This window comes from Chinchilla lanigera, unplaced genomic scaffold, assembly GCF_000276665.1.
Source record: "Chinchilla lanigera isolate Chin_1 unplaced genomic scaffold, ChiLan1.0 scaffold00189, whole genome shotgun sequence".
Classification (NCBI taxonomy): domain Eukaryota; kingdom Metazoa; phylum Chordata; class Mammalia; order Rodentia; family Chinchillidae; genus Chinchilla; species Chinchilla lanigera.
The window spans coordinates 394,127-407,863 of NW_004955590.1; the positions used below are offsets into that span (position 1 = coordinate 394,127).

At 54.5% G+C, this 13,737-nt stretch overlaps 1 protein-coding gene across 3 annotated transcripts in view; it reads right to left on the reverse strand.

Annotated features, from left to right (window-relative positions):
* Positions 1–13,737, reverse strand: part of Jarid2 (jumonji, AT rich interactive domain 2) — a 129,045-nt gene that overhangs the window by 10,317 nt on the left and 104,991 nt on the right. For all 3 annotated transcript variants that reach the window (XM_013509963.1, XM_005414590.2, XM_005414591.2), the window contains 6 exons: positions 9,916–10,957; positions 6,702–7,207; positions 4,313–4,405; positions 1,900–2,018; positions 1,741–1,811; positions 851–965 (listed from right to left, as the gene is read on the reverse strand). In XM_013509963.1, the coding sequence (XP_013365417.1) occupies positions 851–965; positions 1,741–1,811; positions 1,900–2,018; positions 4,313–4,405; positions 6,702–7,207; positions 9,916–10,957 (1,946 nt within the window). The remainder of the gene's footprint in view (positions 1–850; positions 966–1,740; positions 1,812–1,899; positions 2,019–4,312; positions 4,406–6,701; positions 7,208–9,915; positions 10,958–13,737) is intronic.

Below are 13,737 nucleotides of genomic sequence, written 5' to 3' on the forward strand. Positions count from 1 at the left end.
CCAGATCCTTTTTTCAGCTGCTGAGTAAAAGCATCAGCCACACTGACGTACTTTTTTAAATATTTGTATCGTTTAAAAGCCAACATATTGTTTCTGATTTGTGATTTAAACACAGGGTCTCTAACGTAAGTCCCATGTTGCAGGACAAGCCACACACCCTAAGCGCTCTGATCACACCCCTGCTTCTTCTTTCTTTCCATTAGCAAGGCCCAGAGAGGAGATCTCCAAGAGCCCACAGAGCCCCTTTCTGCCACCTCCCACTCAACACTCCCACTAGGAAAGCAGCCTGTGTGGGCCGCTTCACTCCCACACCATCACGACAGCCAACTCTCAGTGCTGTCAAGGTCACAGCTGGCGGGACTCGGGGAGGGCTGGACCCTGGGCTCCCGCACAAGGAAGGACCTTGAAGCTCAGAGCCTCGCAGCTTCTGTCTGCCCTTGGCCTCTGGCATACCCTACTCCATACGCACCTACCCATGCCTCAGCCTCGCCCCAGAGGACCCAGGATGGGGAGCCACCAAGCACCCACACCGCAACCCCTGCACCATCCATGACCAATGCAGGCTGCTGCCCAGGCCAGCTCCTGAGAGGGGCCATCAGCTCTACAATTCTGCTTCTTGGGATAAACAACGCTGCATGAGGACGATGAACTCAGCCAGCGTGAGGCAGGAAGGCCGGGAGACAAGACGTGATTATGCACAGTCATTTCCCACGTGCCACCATAACAGGGACCGCAGCACCCAGCCGGACCAGCACGGCTGCAGCTGAGTCGAAATCACCAGCTGGCACAGGCTGTACCGAGCAGCGCATGGGCGGGAAATGCTGCTGTCCGTGCTGCCCCTGATACTCACCAAATGCAGTCAGCACCAGTGTGTAAGTAGTCAATATACGGAAGGTGATTTTGGTCTCGAGACCAGCATGAGGTAGAAAAGACCATGCCAATATTTAGCCAGGGAATAGTCACTCCTGAAACACACAAGGGAGAAATGGCATTTTAAAGCATGCAACAACATCTCAGTTACAGGCATTATAAACCCACACCTCCAGAAAAACAAGTGAGATTCAAAACCAGCCAGAACTTGGTGAGACACTATCTGCTGCTCCCTGATTTCTCTATAGAAATGAACCCAAGAATAAGGATATTGTTCCAAACACTAGTGAAAAGCATCCTGGGTAGTAGGATACTGACTGTGACGACTGCGGCTAGTCCTGAGTCTCCTTGGTGCAGGAGCCATCTCTCTGCTTGGGGGAAGTGGGACACAGGCTCCTGGCTCAGAGCACTGAGACCTCCCTCTGCAGGGACCAAGATGTCCCATGATCCTTGTAGATTCCCCTAAGTCTGAAGCCTACATTGCTTCTACACCTAGTCATGATGGCAGCAGCAACTTCAGCTGGAGCGCTGGCTTTTTTTTTGTTTTGTTTTTGTTTTTGTTTTTCTCTGGTACCGGGAACGGAACTCACGACCTTGCGCTTGCCAGGCAGGCGCTTTGCCGCTGAGCTAAATCCCCAGCCCCTGGAGCGCTGGCTTTAAAAGCGCTTCTCAGGAGTCAAAGCTGGCCCCAGGCACCCAACGAACTCCTGGATCCTGTATATAGGACAGGTTCCCCAGTTCCGCTGACTTCCTTTATCACCACCTGATCCCTCCTCCCTGCTCTGAAAGCCAAGTTCCAGGGCACAGCCTCGCCCAGAAGCCACCTCGTCCCCTCAGGCTCTCTGGCGGGGGTCTCACGGTCAGGCTTACCAGGCACAGCACCGAGGTGACGCAGGATGGATCCTGTGTTATTGGGGAGGACGGTGAGGTTCCATCCGTGCCTGCGGGGGAAGACAAGGGACGGCACAGGCTGGGGGAGGGGGCACATCGTCCAGTCCCTGGGAAATGGACAAGGGGCCCCAGCATTACCTTGAAAAGGGCTCTGATTTTCCCACTGGGAATCCGCTGCCGTGAGTATTGGTGTCCACTTTGCCACAGTGCACTGCCACGTGGCAGTCCTTCTCCTCCACTAACCTCCAGTACTCTTGCTGCAGGGAGAGGAAAGGGCTGCTGAGTGCTGCCGCCGGCCTTAATCTACCTGTGAACATCAGCACTAGGCAAGGCAAGACTTCCCCGGGCTCAGCACTAGGCAAGACCTTCCCGTCTCCAGTGGAGGAGGATGGGGTCACCTCCACTATACACCCCAGTGGGGACTAAGGTGTGTGCCTGCCTTGTGTACAGGCGGACCACAACTTCCCAGATGCTAACGGCAGGAGCAGCCCAAGCGTACACCACGAGCTGTCTGCATAAAGATGGAGTCTGGCACAGAATACAACAGGATAGACCCAGAGGATGCTCTGCTTGATGAAATAAGCCAGGGCAAAAACACAGGACTGCAGGAGGCCACCTGCATGTGGGGGAGGGTAGGGGAAGGGTGGGGCGTGTCACCGGGCTCTAAGGCTGGGAGGATGGGACAGTTCTGGGTTGGATGCCAGTGACAGCTGTACACAGCGACAACACTGAAGGACTCGGAACTGTGTGGTCAGGACAGTTACAATGGTGAGCGTCATGCGTATTTTACCACAGTGAGACAAAAGTGGGTACAGGAAGGAGGTTTACTTAAAGACCTCCTGCACCCTCCTGAGATGTAATAAATGTGGCCTTGGCCCACGCAGGCCTCATTATAGGTTTAGCTGTGAGTCAGGATCCCCTGGGGAGCTGAGTCTGGTGCACCCACGCAGTCCGCGTGAGCTGGGCTGGGGCCTGCCAGGGCCACGTGCAAGACCACAAGGGAAGCTCGGCAAGCTCCACACACAGGGAAGATGGCAGAGAAAGGTCAGGAGCTCACGTGACAGAGGAAAGCAGTTGCGCTCGGTCACCCCCTACACACACACAGTTTGCACTCAGCAGTGCCTGCTTGCTCTCAGCATTGCTCCACACATGCATTCTCCTCCGCCCTCGGCACATACTGAGCCAAGGGGAGCCAGGCACACCAGCACCGGCCTGTGTCCTAGCGCCATGTGTCATACAGAAAGGACCAATTCCTTACACAGACTTCCTGGAAGGGAGGAACAAGGGATCACAGGGCCGAGGAGCCTAATGGGTCCCCCTCCTGTTGCCCGTGTGCTGAGAGCAAGAGCAGCTGACCCCTGGACGGGGTGGATGGGGCTCAGGCCATGCGAGAGCAGCCAGCCCAGCTCTGGCCTGCAGCAGAGAAAAGGTGGGGACAGCCAGCCAGCCCCACGCTCAAATCTGAATTTCAGCAAATCTTCACTTTCTGTTTAAATATTTACACAACTGCTAGAGCAAAACCCAGACTTTCTAAAGGAATTAATTCCTGAATGGAAAACAGTAACACAAGCTACCCTCTATTACACCCTGTGGACAGTAATAATCCACACCTTCAGGAGACATGAGGACACAGGTGAGACAACAGAAACTCAAAAGCTCAGACCCAAGTCACTTTTCCAAAAAGTCAGTGACCCCTCTACTGCAAAGAGCACGAGGGTTCCCAAGCAATGGGGTGGATTAGGACTCAGTGACATTGGGGTTGAGGACAAGGGGCAGTGACCTTGGCCCTTGAATGCCGTGCTGTGCCAGGCACTCAATTCACAGGCAAGGGAGGCAGGCCTGGGGCTCAGGGCTAGAGAAGGAGGAGCGCCAGGCAGCAGTGTGAGCGCCCCTGTCCACAAGCAGCAGAGCAATTTCTACTTCCCTCACCCAGCGGTCAAAGCCACCTGCGTTTTCTACTTTAGAGCTAACACACAGAGAAACGCAGCAACAGAAGAAAGATGTGGCTACAGCCCACACCCCCTGCTATGACAGCACCGAGCAGCACCCTGCCCGAGTTTCCCTCTCTTGCAAATCCAACCCCTACAAGCCCCTGTCAGCAGCCGGAGGGTCTCAGGGGCTCTGCTGGGCTCCGGCAAGGGAGGTAAACAAGCAGAGCGCAGCTCAGTCCTGTGCAACTGCCCCGAACTGGCCCTGGCAGAGGCGCTCGCTGTCTTCCAAACTCACGCCGGCGGGAGAGAGCGGCCGCGCACGCAACAATGGCCAACTGCCAATCCCGTTCACAGCAGGAAGGGAAAGCACAGCCATGGTTTCGAGCTCCCACATCCTCTTACATGACGCCCGGAGACTGCGAGGAGCATCTCAATGAGGGGTCCCCGAGCACCTCAGGATTTGCACTGTGCCGGGCTTGGCTTTTGCATACATCTAGATTAACTCACACAAGAGCCTGTGACGGCTGCCAGCATGTGCCACACAGAAGACAGACTTGGCTACTTGTGTCCTTTTCCAGGCTGCCAGAGGCTGAGCCAGGGCCTCAAGAAAGGGGACTCACCTCAATTTCGGCTGGTGCAGGCTCCTTGCTGAAGCACATATTCATGATATTTCTTGCTGTTCGGTAAAAAGTTGTTAGAGAAACAGACCTTCCCTGAAACAAAAGAGAAAAAGAAGAGTAAAGCTGAAGTCACAAGCTGGGCTCTGGCCTCCAGTCAGGCCACATACCTGTCACACATCTCTGCCCTGCGGCTGTAAGCCAACCAGTGTCCCTACTTAACAACAAGGACAGGAGGCAGGAAACCCCCAGCTGGGGCACTCAGCTCCCCCAGCACCATGAAACGCAGAAGGGTGGCCGCTCCACTGCCACATGGAGGACCAATCTGACTCGATTTATCGCACCCACAGAGGCTGCCACATCCCGAGGGCACCAGCAGAAGCACTAGGTATAACAGGAAGGTCCAAGAGATGCTTTCAAAGCACCATGCAGTTCTGGCAGAAATCGCAGGCGGCGCATCCAGGGAAGGGAAAGGATGGAGGGCCTGGCTCAGCAGCCAGGACTGGGATGATGCACAGCAGAGCAGCTGAGGAGAATGGAAGGCGACATCTACGCTCCAGCGGCCCTCACACGTGGAAACTGGACAAATAAGTCGCAGTTACCTGAATCTGCAAACTGGTCAGCCTCGCCACAGAAGCTCCATGCTGTCCCCTCTGTGCCCCACGGGGAAGACCACATATGTCCCCCCAGCCCCAATAACTCTGGAATTGCTCCGATACAACAGCCAGTGATGGCCGGGCATCTGGAGTTCCGCCTGCTCTCATCTGTCACGTGGAAGTCTCCCAAGGTGGAAGGTGGCTTTGGTTTCAGAGGCAAAGCCTCATGGAGCCTTGCCTTTGTTTCCTTCTTGACCAGACACACTTAAAAAAATTCTTTGATCCAGAAATAAACACTGAGCACTCACCACCTCCTAGGCCTACTCTGGGGCTGGAGGCAGAGCCAGGCACAAGACAGATGGCAGCTCTGGCCCCAGGGACGCCCATGCCTGCAGGACTCGGGACTCAGCACTCAGCTACGTGGGCGGAGGTGCGGGCTTCCCGGTGAGGACCAGCCAGCACTGGTGCCAGGTGCTCAGCATAACACAGAAGCACATCACAAGGAGGCCTCCTTTTGCAACGGCTGACGTAGGATGAAGCTGAGTGGAGATGGCAGGGACACCAGCAGTGCCAGGCAGCCCCAAGATGGTGATGGGCTACATGCACCTTGGCAGACCTCTGTTTACATTTTACGGTTAAAGCTAATGTATTTTTAAGCAAATGTGGCTTTTAAAACAGTAATAAGAGCAAAACTCTTCTTGGGACCAACACATTCTCACACCAGGAACACCCTGTCCTGGTGACAGCTGTTTGCTGATCAGTTTGCAGTGAGGACCTCTGGAGGCAGACACTCAGGTAACACCACATTCAAGTGCTCATAAAAGCATCCCAGAAGCCAAACCCGAGTTGGCCACAATCCACGTTCCTGTGTCTCCCAAAGCAGCTCAGAACAGTGGGGAGGGTGCCCGGCCTAAAGACCCCACCTTTTCCAGTTAGCAACAGGAAGACCTGTAGGCAAACAGGTTACCTCCTTCCAGGAAGAAAAGCATGGGCCTGAAGCCGAGAGCAAATGAAAGACTGTGAAGGGCCAGCCTGCAAGAGGGAGAAGGAGAGGGAGGGGAAAGACAACTAAACATGCACCCAAGCTACTTCACTCCTGCTACAACGCATGTGCACGCGCATGCTAAAGGACAGCAAAGCCAAGGGCCAGAGACACACCGTACTCATGAAGGGCATGGCCAGTGCCACGGCTGCCGGCCACCCAAGGCTGCATCGCTAACCAGCTGACAGCTCCGCCACCATACCCCACCACCAGCCTCTCTCTATGACAAATGCACCTCCAGACAGAGCTCACAGGGGCATCTGCTACAGTGTGAATGTACAGGATACAGTGAATTAAAACAAAACAAAAAAAAACCTTGTTCCAGGAAGACACATTGGCAAGAACAACTCTGGAAGTGGAGGAAAGTATTCTCAAGAAGATTAATGGCAACGTGCCTTTTACTATAATCAATTGTTTTCTATTTAAAAATGTTACATTTTCTCAAACCAGTAGGTGCCCTTCAAAATCCATGTTGAAATGCTGTGGCCAGTGGGTGGTATGGGTGAGGGTGGGAACTCTGAGGGCGCCCTGACTTTGCCTTTCCTCTCTGTGAGAATGGAGTAAGAACAAGGCCCTCACCAGCACTGGTGCCTACATGTGGGACATGCCAGCTGACGACCGTGAGCTAGGGATTTCCACTTGCTGGGCATCACCCAACCTGGGCTGTCACAGCTCTGTGTAAGGAACTAAGACCTGGCAGGGCAGCGCCCAGCCCACCCAGCAGCATGTGCTCTGCAGACCCGCACAGCCCTACCTTATAGATGCACTTGTGGAAGTCATTGAGGACGCCTTTGTCCTCCTCCTCCTCCTCCTTGACCACCTCCTTTTCCTGAGCGAAGAGTCGCCGCCGGCCCGTCTTGAGTGGAGCCTGGCCCACCTCCTTGAGCTTGCTGCGGAAGCCATTGCGGGGCGCCACGCCATGGATGAGCCCGTTCTTGGGCTCGAAGCGGGGCAAGGGGTGGAACTTGTGGTGGTCATTCTCCGTGTGGCCCTCCAGTGGCCCCTTGCGCTTCTCTAGGATCTCCTTCTCCATCAGCACCTCCTTCTCCAGCCGCCGGTGCTCCTCGGGGGACAGGGAGTCGTAGGAGAGCAGGTACTGGCAGTAGGCCTCCTGCAGTTTGGCCAGCCGATCCTGGGCAGTTTTAGGGATGCGCAGCATGTCTGCTAGTTTGTTCCATTTTTTGAGGTCAGTCACTTGCTGCATGCCACCCATCTCATTAATCAGCCGGAAAAAGCAGGCCAAGTCGAGCTCACAGCCTCCTGGGACAGTGAGGGAGGGAAAGAGATGGTGGTGAGGAGGACAGGAACAAGGCCGGCCCTGTCGCACCTGCATTTCCTGAGCACCTACTGTGTGCCAGCAACCATGTAGGCTCCAGGGCTGGAGCAACAAGAGTGAGCTTGCGGTCGGGGGAAAAATGCTATCCAGTGATGGTCACAAGTCCTAGGAGACAGAGCAGACCAGGGGACTAACACCATGGTGGTGTCAGGGAAGGCAACCACAGCCCAGCATAGCCTGGAGTAGCTCCATGTGGAGAATCACACACACAGCTCCCGTGGCCAGGTCCTGATTCCCCTTCTAACACCTACTCAATCACACAAAGGTGATTTGTTTTCAATCTCGACAGGTTCCCTTGACAAAGGGCACACAGCCTCCCATCTGCTCTGGAGGGAGGGGCTGTTCATCTCAGAAAGGTGCACAGCAGGTTTTCACTAGTCCTTCATCAAATCAGAGATGTACATCAAACTCAACCATGGTGAAATGCCACCTTGTGATACTACCAATATCGAAGTGGAAAAGCAACCTTCCCTATACCAAAAAAAAAAAAAAAAAAAAACCCGACAAAAAAAAAAAAAAAAAAAAAAAAAAAAACCCGACAAAATGCTGAATGGGCAAAGTACAAATTAAGACCATCGTAAATCTTTGGAGGAGGAGAATATATTCCCTGAGTTTAGTCCTCAGAACTACAAAGGAAACAAAGACTGAACCAATGAAGGGCGGACACAGTATCAGAGGCTGGAGCAGCCTGGGGCTCTGCACACAGCTGCCACTGTGTGACCTGTCAGGTGGCTGCAGGGATCACCGGGGACAGACTCGGTCTCCGGCCCATTGTAAGACCAGGAGGCAGGAGACTGCATGCAGCCTGAATTCCATTTACTCTACCTAGCGGGCTGGGAGTTGACGGGGTGGGCTTCCTATCACTGAAGAACTGCGCCCCCCAGCCTCAGACAGTGGGACCTCAGGTCCAGGACTAGGACTCCGAGGCCTGGAGGACAGTGCCAGGTATGACTAAGGTGCGTCTGTCTGGAGATCAGGAACTCTCCCTCCACAGACTGGCCATATGCGGCAGTGCATTAGAGGCAGGCAAGGAAGTGAGTTCCTCACATGTGCCCAAGGGGCTCGGGACTAGGAGGACAGAACACTTTGGGGTCTCTATAAGCTGGTCATCATGGGCACAGAGACTCCCAGGGTCCTGGGGATTCACATGGGCCACAAGGGGTAGAAGGCATAACCAAAGAGGAGGATGCCAGCTGCTAGCTGGTTAGGGTCAGACCCTGAGGCCCGTCTGGCTCACAGGCCAGTGCTCCGATAGATTAAGAACTACGCACTTATGAGTGACACGAAGGACGCTCACACCACAGCCTGTTACTAGCTCAGCTTCTGAACCTCAAAAGGGAGTGAATATCAAAGAAAGCACTAATCCAAACACAACACCTCTGACTGCCACCACAATGCCACCTGTCCCCATGCAATTCGCTGCCCACCTAGTAGAGAATGTGGGCGTTCCCTCCCTCTGCACACCCCGCTGCAGGCAGGACTCTGTGGTCCACTTGCCATACCTATGTGGCCTGAGTGCTCAAGTCTGTCAGTGGGCATGAATTCCTGTGCCTGCAGACCCTGTGCTTCTGTGACCATCCATCTATCCTGTGCCTTCCCTGAGAGAGGACCATAAACCAAGATTTCGAATCAAGTGACACTCACTCAGGCACATTCCCTGTAGACATCTGCTGCGAGGAGGAGTAACAAGGCCTCCTCCCCCTGTAGATTCCTGATGTGTGAGTGACTACTAGGCCTCTCCCTGCCTGCATGCTGGCGGCATCCTGTTCCACCCCAGCCTACAGCTGAAGGGTTGTCTTCAACCTTTAGGTTGTCAGCCTACAGCTTCCCCGCTGTCCCAGTATACCCCGGCCCTGTGCACAAGCCACTCCACCTTTCCTACAGAAGTCCATCCTGGAGGCACAAGGACAGAGGACAAGAAGGGGACCAAGGGGTAATGGCAGCAGGGGCAGCTCAGCCCAGGATACCTGGGAGCAATAGCTTTCCCACACACCAGACCCAGGCAGCACTGTGCCTGCTCGCTCTTTGAAAAAAGGTGAACAAAAGGGAAAACAAGGAGATGGGAGACAAGAATGAGAGGGCTGAGCATCAACCTGAAGTCTACAAGGCTAGTGGGCTGAACCTGAAACCCCAAATTAGGATGAAGTCCAAACCCCTAAAACTTCAGGATGCAACGGAGTTTAGGAACAGCATCTTCAAGGCTGTAACTAAGTTAAAAGTAAGTACAGCTTGGTGGCCTAATCCAGTCTCACCGGTGTCCTCGTAAGATCAGGATGCAGACACACACAGGGAAGTAGACACAACACACAGCAAGGTGGTGGCCAGGGAGAGGCTGCAGCAGAAACTGCCCTGCTGACCCCGGGCCCCAGACTTAGAGCACTTGGGTCCCCAAGCAGGACCGCGTGATGCCATGACACAGGTGGCCAGTGCTCCTTCCTGCTTCCTGGGGCCCTGCTCTCAAGTCCACCAGAAAAGCCCGGGGTCCCCAATGTATGGTGAGAGCCACCAATACCAACATCCTACCTGCCGCATACACCTGGGTCTGCGGGACAGGGGTGTTGGGCTGCACCCAAAGACGACCCATTTCTTGGGGACAGGAGGGCATGGGGACTAGGGACCTGCCCCACCTTACCGATAAGCGGGAGCTCGTCCATGGTGATGCCCTGAGATCTGAGGTGCTTCTTGATGCAGGCCAGCCGCTGCACATTGGGGCCCCAGCGCCGGCCCAGCTTGTGGATGTGCTGAATCTGTGTGACGAACCGCATCTCGTCGTTGAGCTTGCACTCAGGCCGCCAGTCCGGAGGGGGGATCACCCTGCACATCCCGTACTTCTCCACCTGAGCGCGGACCGACTCGATGTAGATGAGCGGGTCGTGGAACTCCTTAGCAGAGGGCCTGAGGACAGGGATCTCATCCATCGCCGTCCACCCAGACTTGCCGCCCCCCTTCTCCGGCTTGCCTGGTGGTGGGTCGTGCGGCTTGTTGTGCAAGGGCTCCGGTTGCGAGGTAGAACGAATTTCACAGGAGGCGCCATCCGGCTTGCCGTGTGCTTGTTTGCCTGGCGTGCTCTTGCCGGCCGTGGCCCGCTTCGGCCGGTTCCTTTCCAAACTCCGCTCGGGCACTTCCTTCTTCACATGTCCGTTCAGCAGAGGCTTCTCTGCTGAGGCCACTGTCGCTGCCTTTTTGCTGGGGGCCTCGACAGGGCCAGCTGCCCCCTTCATCTTCTTGGGCGGTGACTGCGGCTTTTCGGCCTGGTGTACCTCTTCCAGCCTCCTCTTGGAATTCCGCAGCCCCTCCCTCAGCTGCCGCCCCCCCACCTCCTTAGTGCATGACTTTGGGTTCAACCTGCCGCTCACCTTGAGGCCACTGCCGGCAGGCCCGGTGGACTTGGACGCCCCCCCGAGGGATAGCACCTGTTTGCGGGTTTTTGCATTGCTACTTTCAGTTTTCCCTGAGATTGTGTGGTTGACAGCTGAACTGGGCTTGTGGTGATTAGGTTTGGTTTCCTTGACCAGTTCTCTCTTGGCTTTGGTGTATGTGACAGTCCCCTTGGTCACCGTGGCAGTGTACTTCACAGTTTTGGATGGTGAAGGTCTGACTTCGCGTATCTTTTTGGCACTGGTTGCACCTGTACCCAGAGATGACATTCGCGTGACTCCGTTTACCTTAGAAACCTATGGAGGCAGCGGAAACAGAAGGGAAAGCAAAATTAGTACCTGTGCCAGGGCAGTGACCAACACACAGAAGCAAAGGGCCACAGGCGCGTGACAGAGAGAACCGCTCACAGCCTGACACCCCTCCTCAGAAGAGAACTGAGGATGCTTGCAAGGTGGAACACACACTCAGACCCAAGCCACACACCTGTCACTGCACAGAGCCACCAAGTCCAGCCTGGTGCACCCAGTGCTCCCCCAGGTTCCAACGAATTCCCAGGTCATCACCGCAGCCCTTGTGGGTTCCATGGGGCTTCACAGAGGGCGCCCCACAGCCCTCATGTCATCTGTTTATAAGCAGGCAGCACGTCCTGCCCACGGGGAGACTGGGATGTATTTATACATTTTCAAATACAGAAATACACATCCCCAGTCCAAGAAAAGTCTGCCTGTTATTCTCTGTGTGCGCCACATAACAGCATGACCAGCCCACGGAATCAAAAACGCAATGTGACTAAAAAAAGAACAAGCAAACATAGTCTGGAAGGAAAAGAACAACAGTGCCCCTGTGGTCTGGCTCTGATCCACAGGCCAGGCCCAGAGGTGTGGCTGTGAATTGTCCGAGGCCACCTGGCAGCCCTGTCATGGTCAGACTCTGTCATGGCCTCCATGGCTGCCCTGACGTCTCCGGGGACGCAGGCCAGCCCTCTTCTGCACTTGAGGCTCCCACCCTCTCTCCCCTGACAACTCTCACTCTTGGGCCTACATAAACTGGGCAGTTCCGTGACACAGAAGGCTGACCTCTTTCATATGGACTTCAGGGAGGGGCGTTGGCTTCCAGCAGGGACAGCGAGGACTCCACGCCCAAGAGGCTGCTGGGCTCAGCTTTGGGTGGAAGCCTTCACACCACAGCTCTGCTGCTACTACTGAGTGGCTCTGACATGCCACTTAGCCTTGCGGGCATCACTTTCCCTCTTCAGAATGACTAAAATCAAGATGGTTAGAACCACTGCCCTCTCCAAAAGAGCCAGCCTAAAACCAAACCATTGCTGGGCAACACAGAGCAGAGACACAGTGCTCCCTCCCTCGAGAACCTGGAGTGCATGGGGCTGGGTGGGAGCCTGTGTCTGCTGCTCATGCTGGCCAACACCCGTGCCCAGGCTGAGCCTACTGCCCTCACCACCAGGAAGGCAGTTATCAAGCAACGGGGCCTGTGTCTTAGGGACCTGTGTGGCTCACCCCGTGCAGGACTGGGCCCACGAGTATGTACAACTAGCTTAAGTGAGGGCGGAGGGTGGGGTTCAAACTTTCTAGCGCCACTCTGCTGACTCAAGAGTCCCATATAGAGGCTCTGTCTAGCAGGTCTTTCATGCTGCAGAGCAGCTAGTCTGAGACCATGCTTTGAGAATTGCTGCACAGAATACCAGTAAAGGTTTCAAACAAGAACAAGGAAGGAAGCCAGGAAGACCTGTATTTCCATATATCCCACATGTTACATGCGGCTCCCCCACCATATGCTCGGTATGACACCATCTTTCAGAGTCAACCCTGGGCTGATACCGCTGAGCCATCTTCGCTCCCAGAGGGGCCGATCTGCAGGCTGTGGCATTACATTTTGGGCTTCCAACCACCAGGCACTCTATGAAGAAGGGAGGGCTGACAGGCAGGGTCTAGAATAAATACTGGAAAGCTGGGGGCAAGGGGCACCATTACAACAGAAAACTTATAAAGCCTGGCAAGGTAAGGGGAGAAAGATTTCTGTGTAAGTAGCACTACTGTGGGAGAGGGGTACGCTGAGGAATATAAATCTCTCTCACCTTTCACCATTCTATCAAATGATTTTGTTGCCAAAAGGAAAAGAGATACAACATTTAAAGAAACAGAAGTTCCAAAAAAAGAGAAAGGAAGGAAGGAAGGAAGGAAGAAAAAGAAAGAAGAAACAAAAGTAAAGTACATTCTGGCTTTCTTTTGCTGCATTTCCAGTGTCAGGCACCATAAGAAGGGCAGGTGCCCAGGACCTCAGGTACAGGATCTCAGAAGGCCTCTACATTCCTACATGGAGGACAACCCCACACCCCTCCCGGCTGAGCCATGCAGGGGCTACGCAGCTCTACTACCGGTTCACCCCGATTCGGACTGCGCAGGCAGCCTTCCCCATCCTGAAGACCAAGAGCTGCTGGCGACAGCTCAACTGCAGATGTGCGCCCACACAAGCATCTCCTCCAGAAGCAATCCAGCTGTCTGTCCTGCTGGGGTTCTGCTCAGTGCGTCTCAAACCTGGGGCCACTAACATCCTCAGGCAAGCTCCTACACCTACCCCACACATTCTGAATTAATCTGTGAGGGCAAAGAAAGGGATCTGTGTGCCAAACTCCCCTGGACAGCTTAGTGTTGTCAAAATCAGATGGGCCATGCCCTTCCCCACCCCTCTGTGCAGCTCTGAGGATGGAGGGCTGGCTAGGGAGCTGAGGCCCAACACCCTCCTGTTTTACTTCCAGTAAGGATGCAGGCAGTGGGGCAGCCGTGTCACAGTGCAGGCAACATCCCACGTGGTGCAATTCCATCTAAGTACGGCACTGTTTTCAGTAAAGCCACACACAAGATGACTGCCAAGAGAGGTGTTCGACCACATTGCTCCATCAGAAGAATGTTACTCTGTTCGTTTTCTTTCTTGCTGGTTAATAGCTATCTTCGAAAGCATGCACACAAACGTCATATGTCCATAAAACAAGCACGAACACTACATGCATCTCCATCACAACCCAGAACAATAACTCACACACAGAAACAAATTAAGAAGG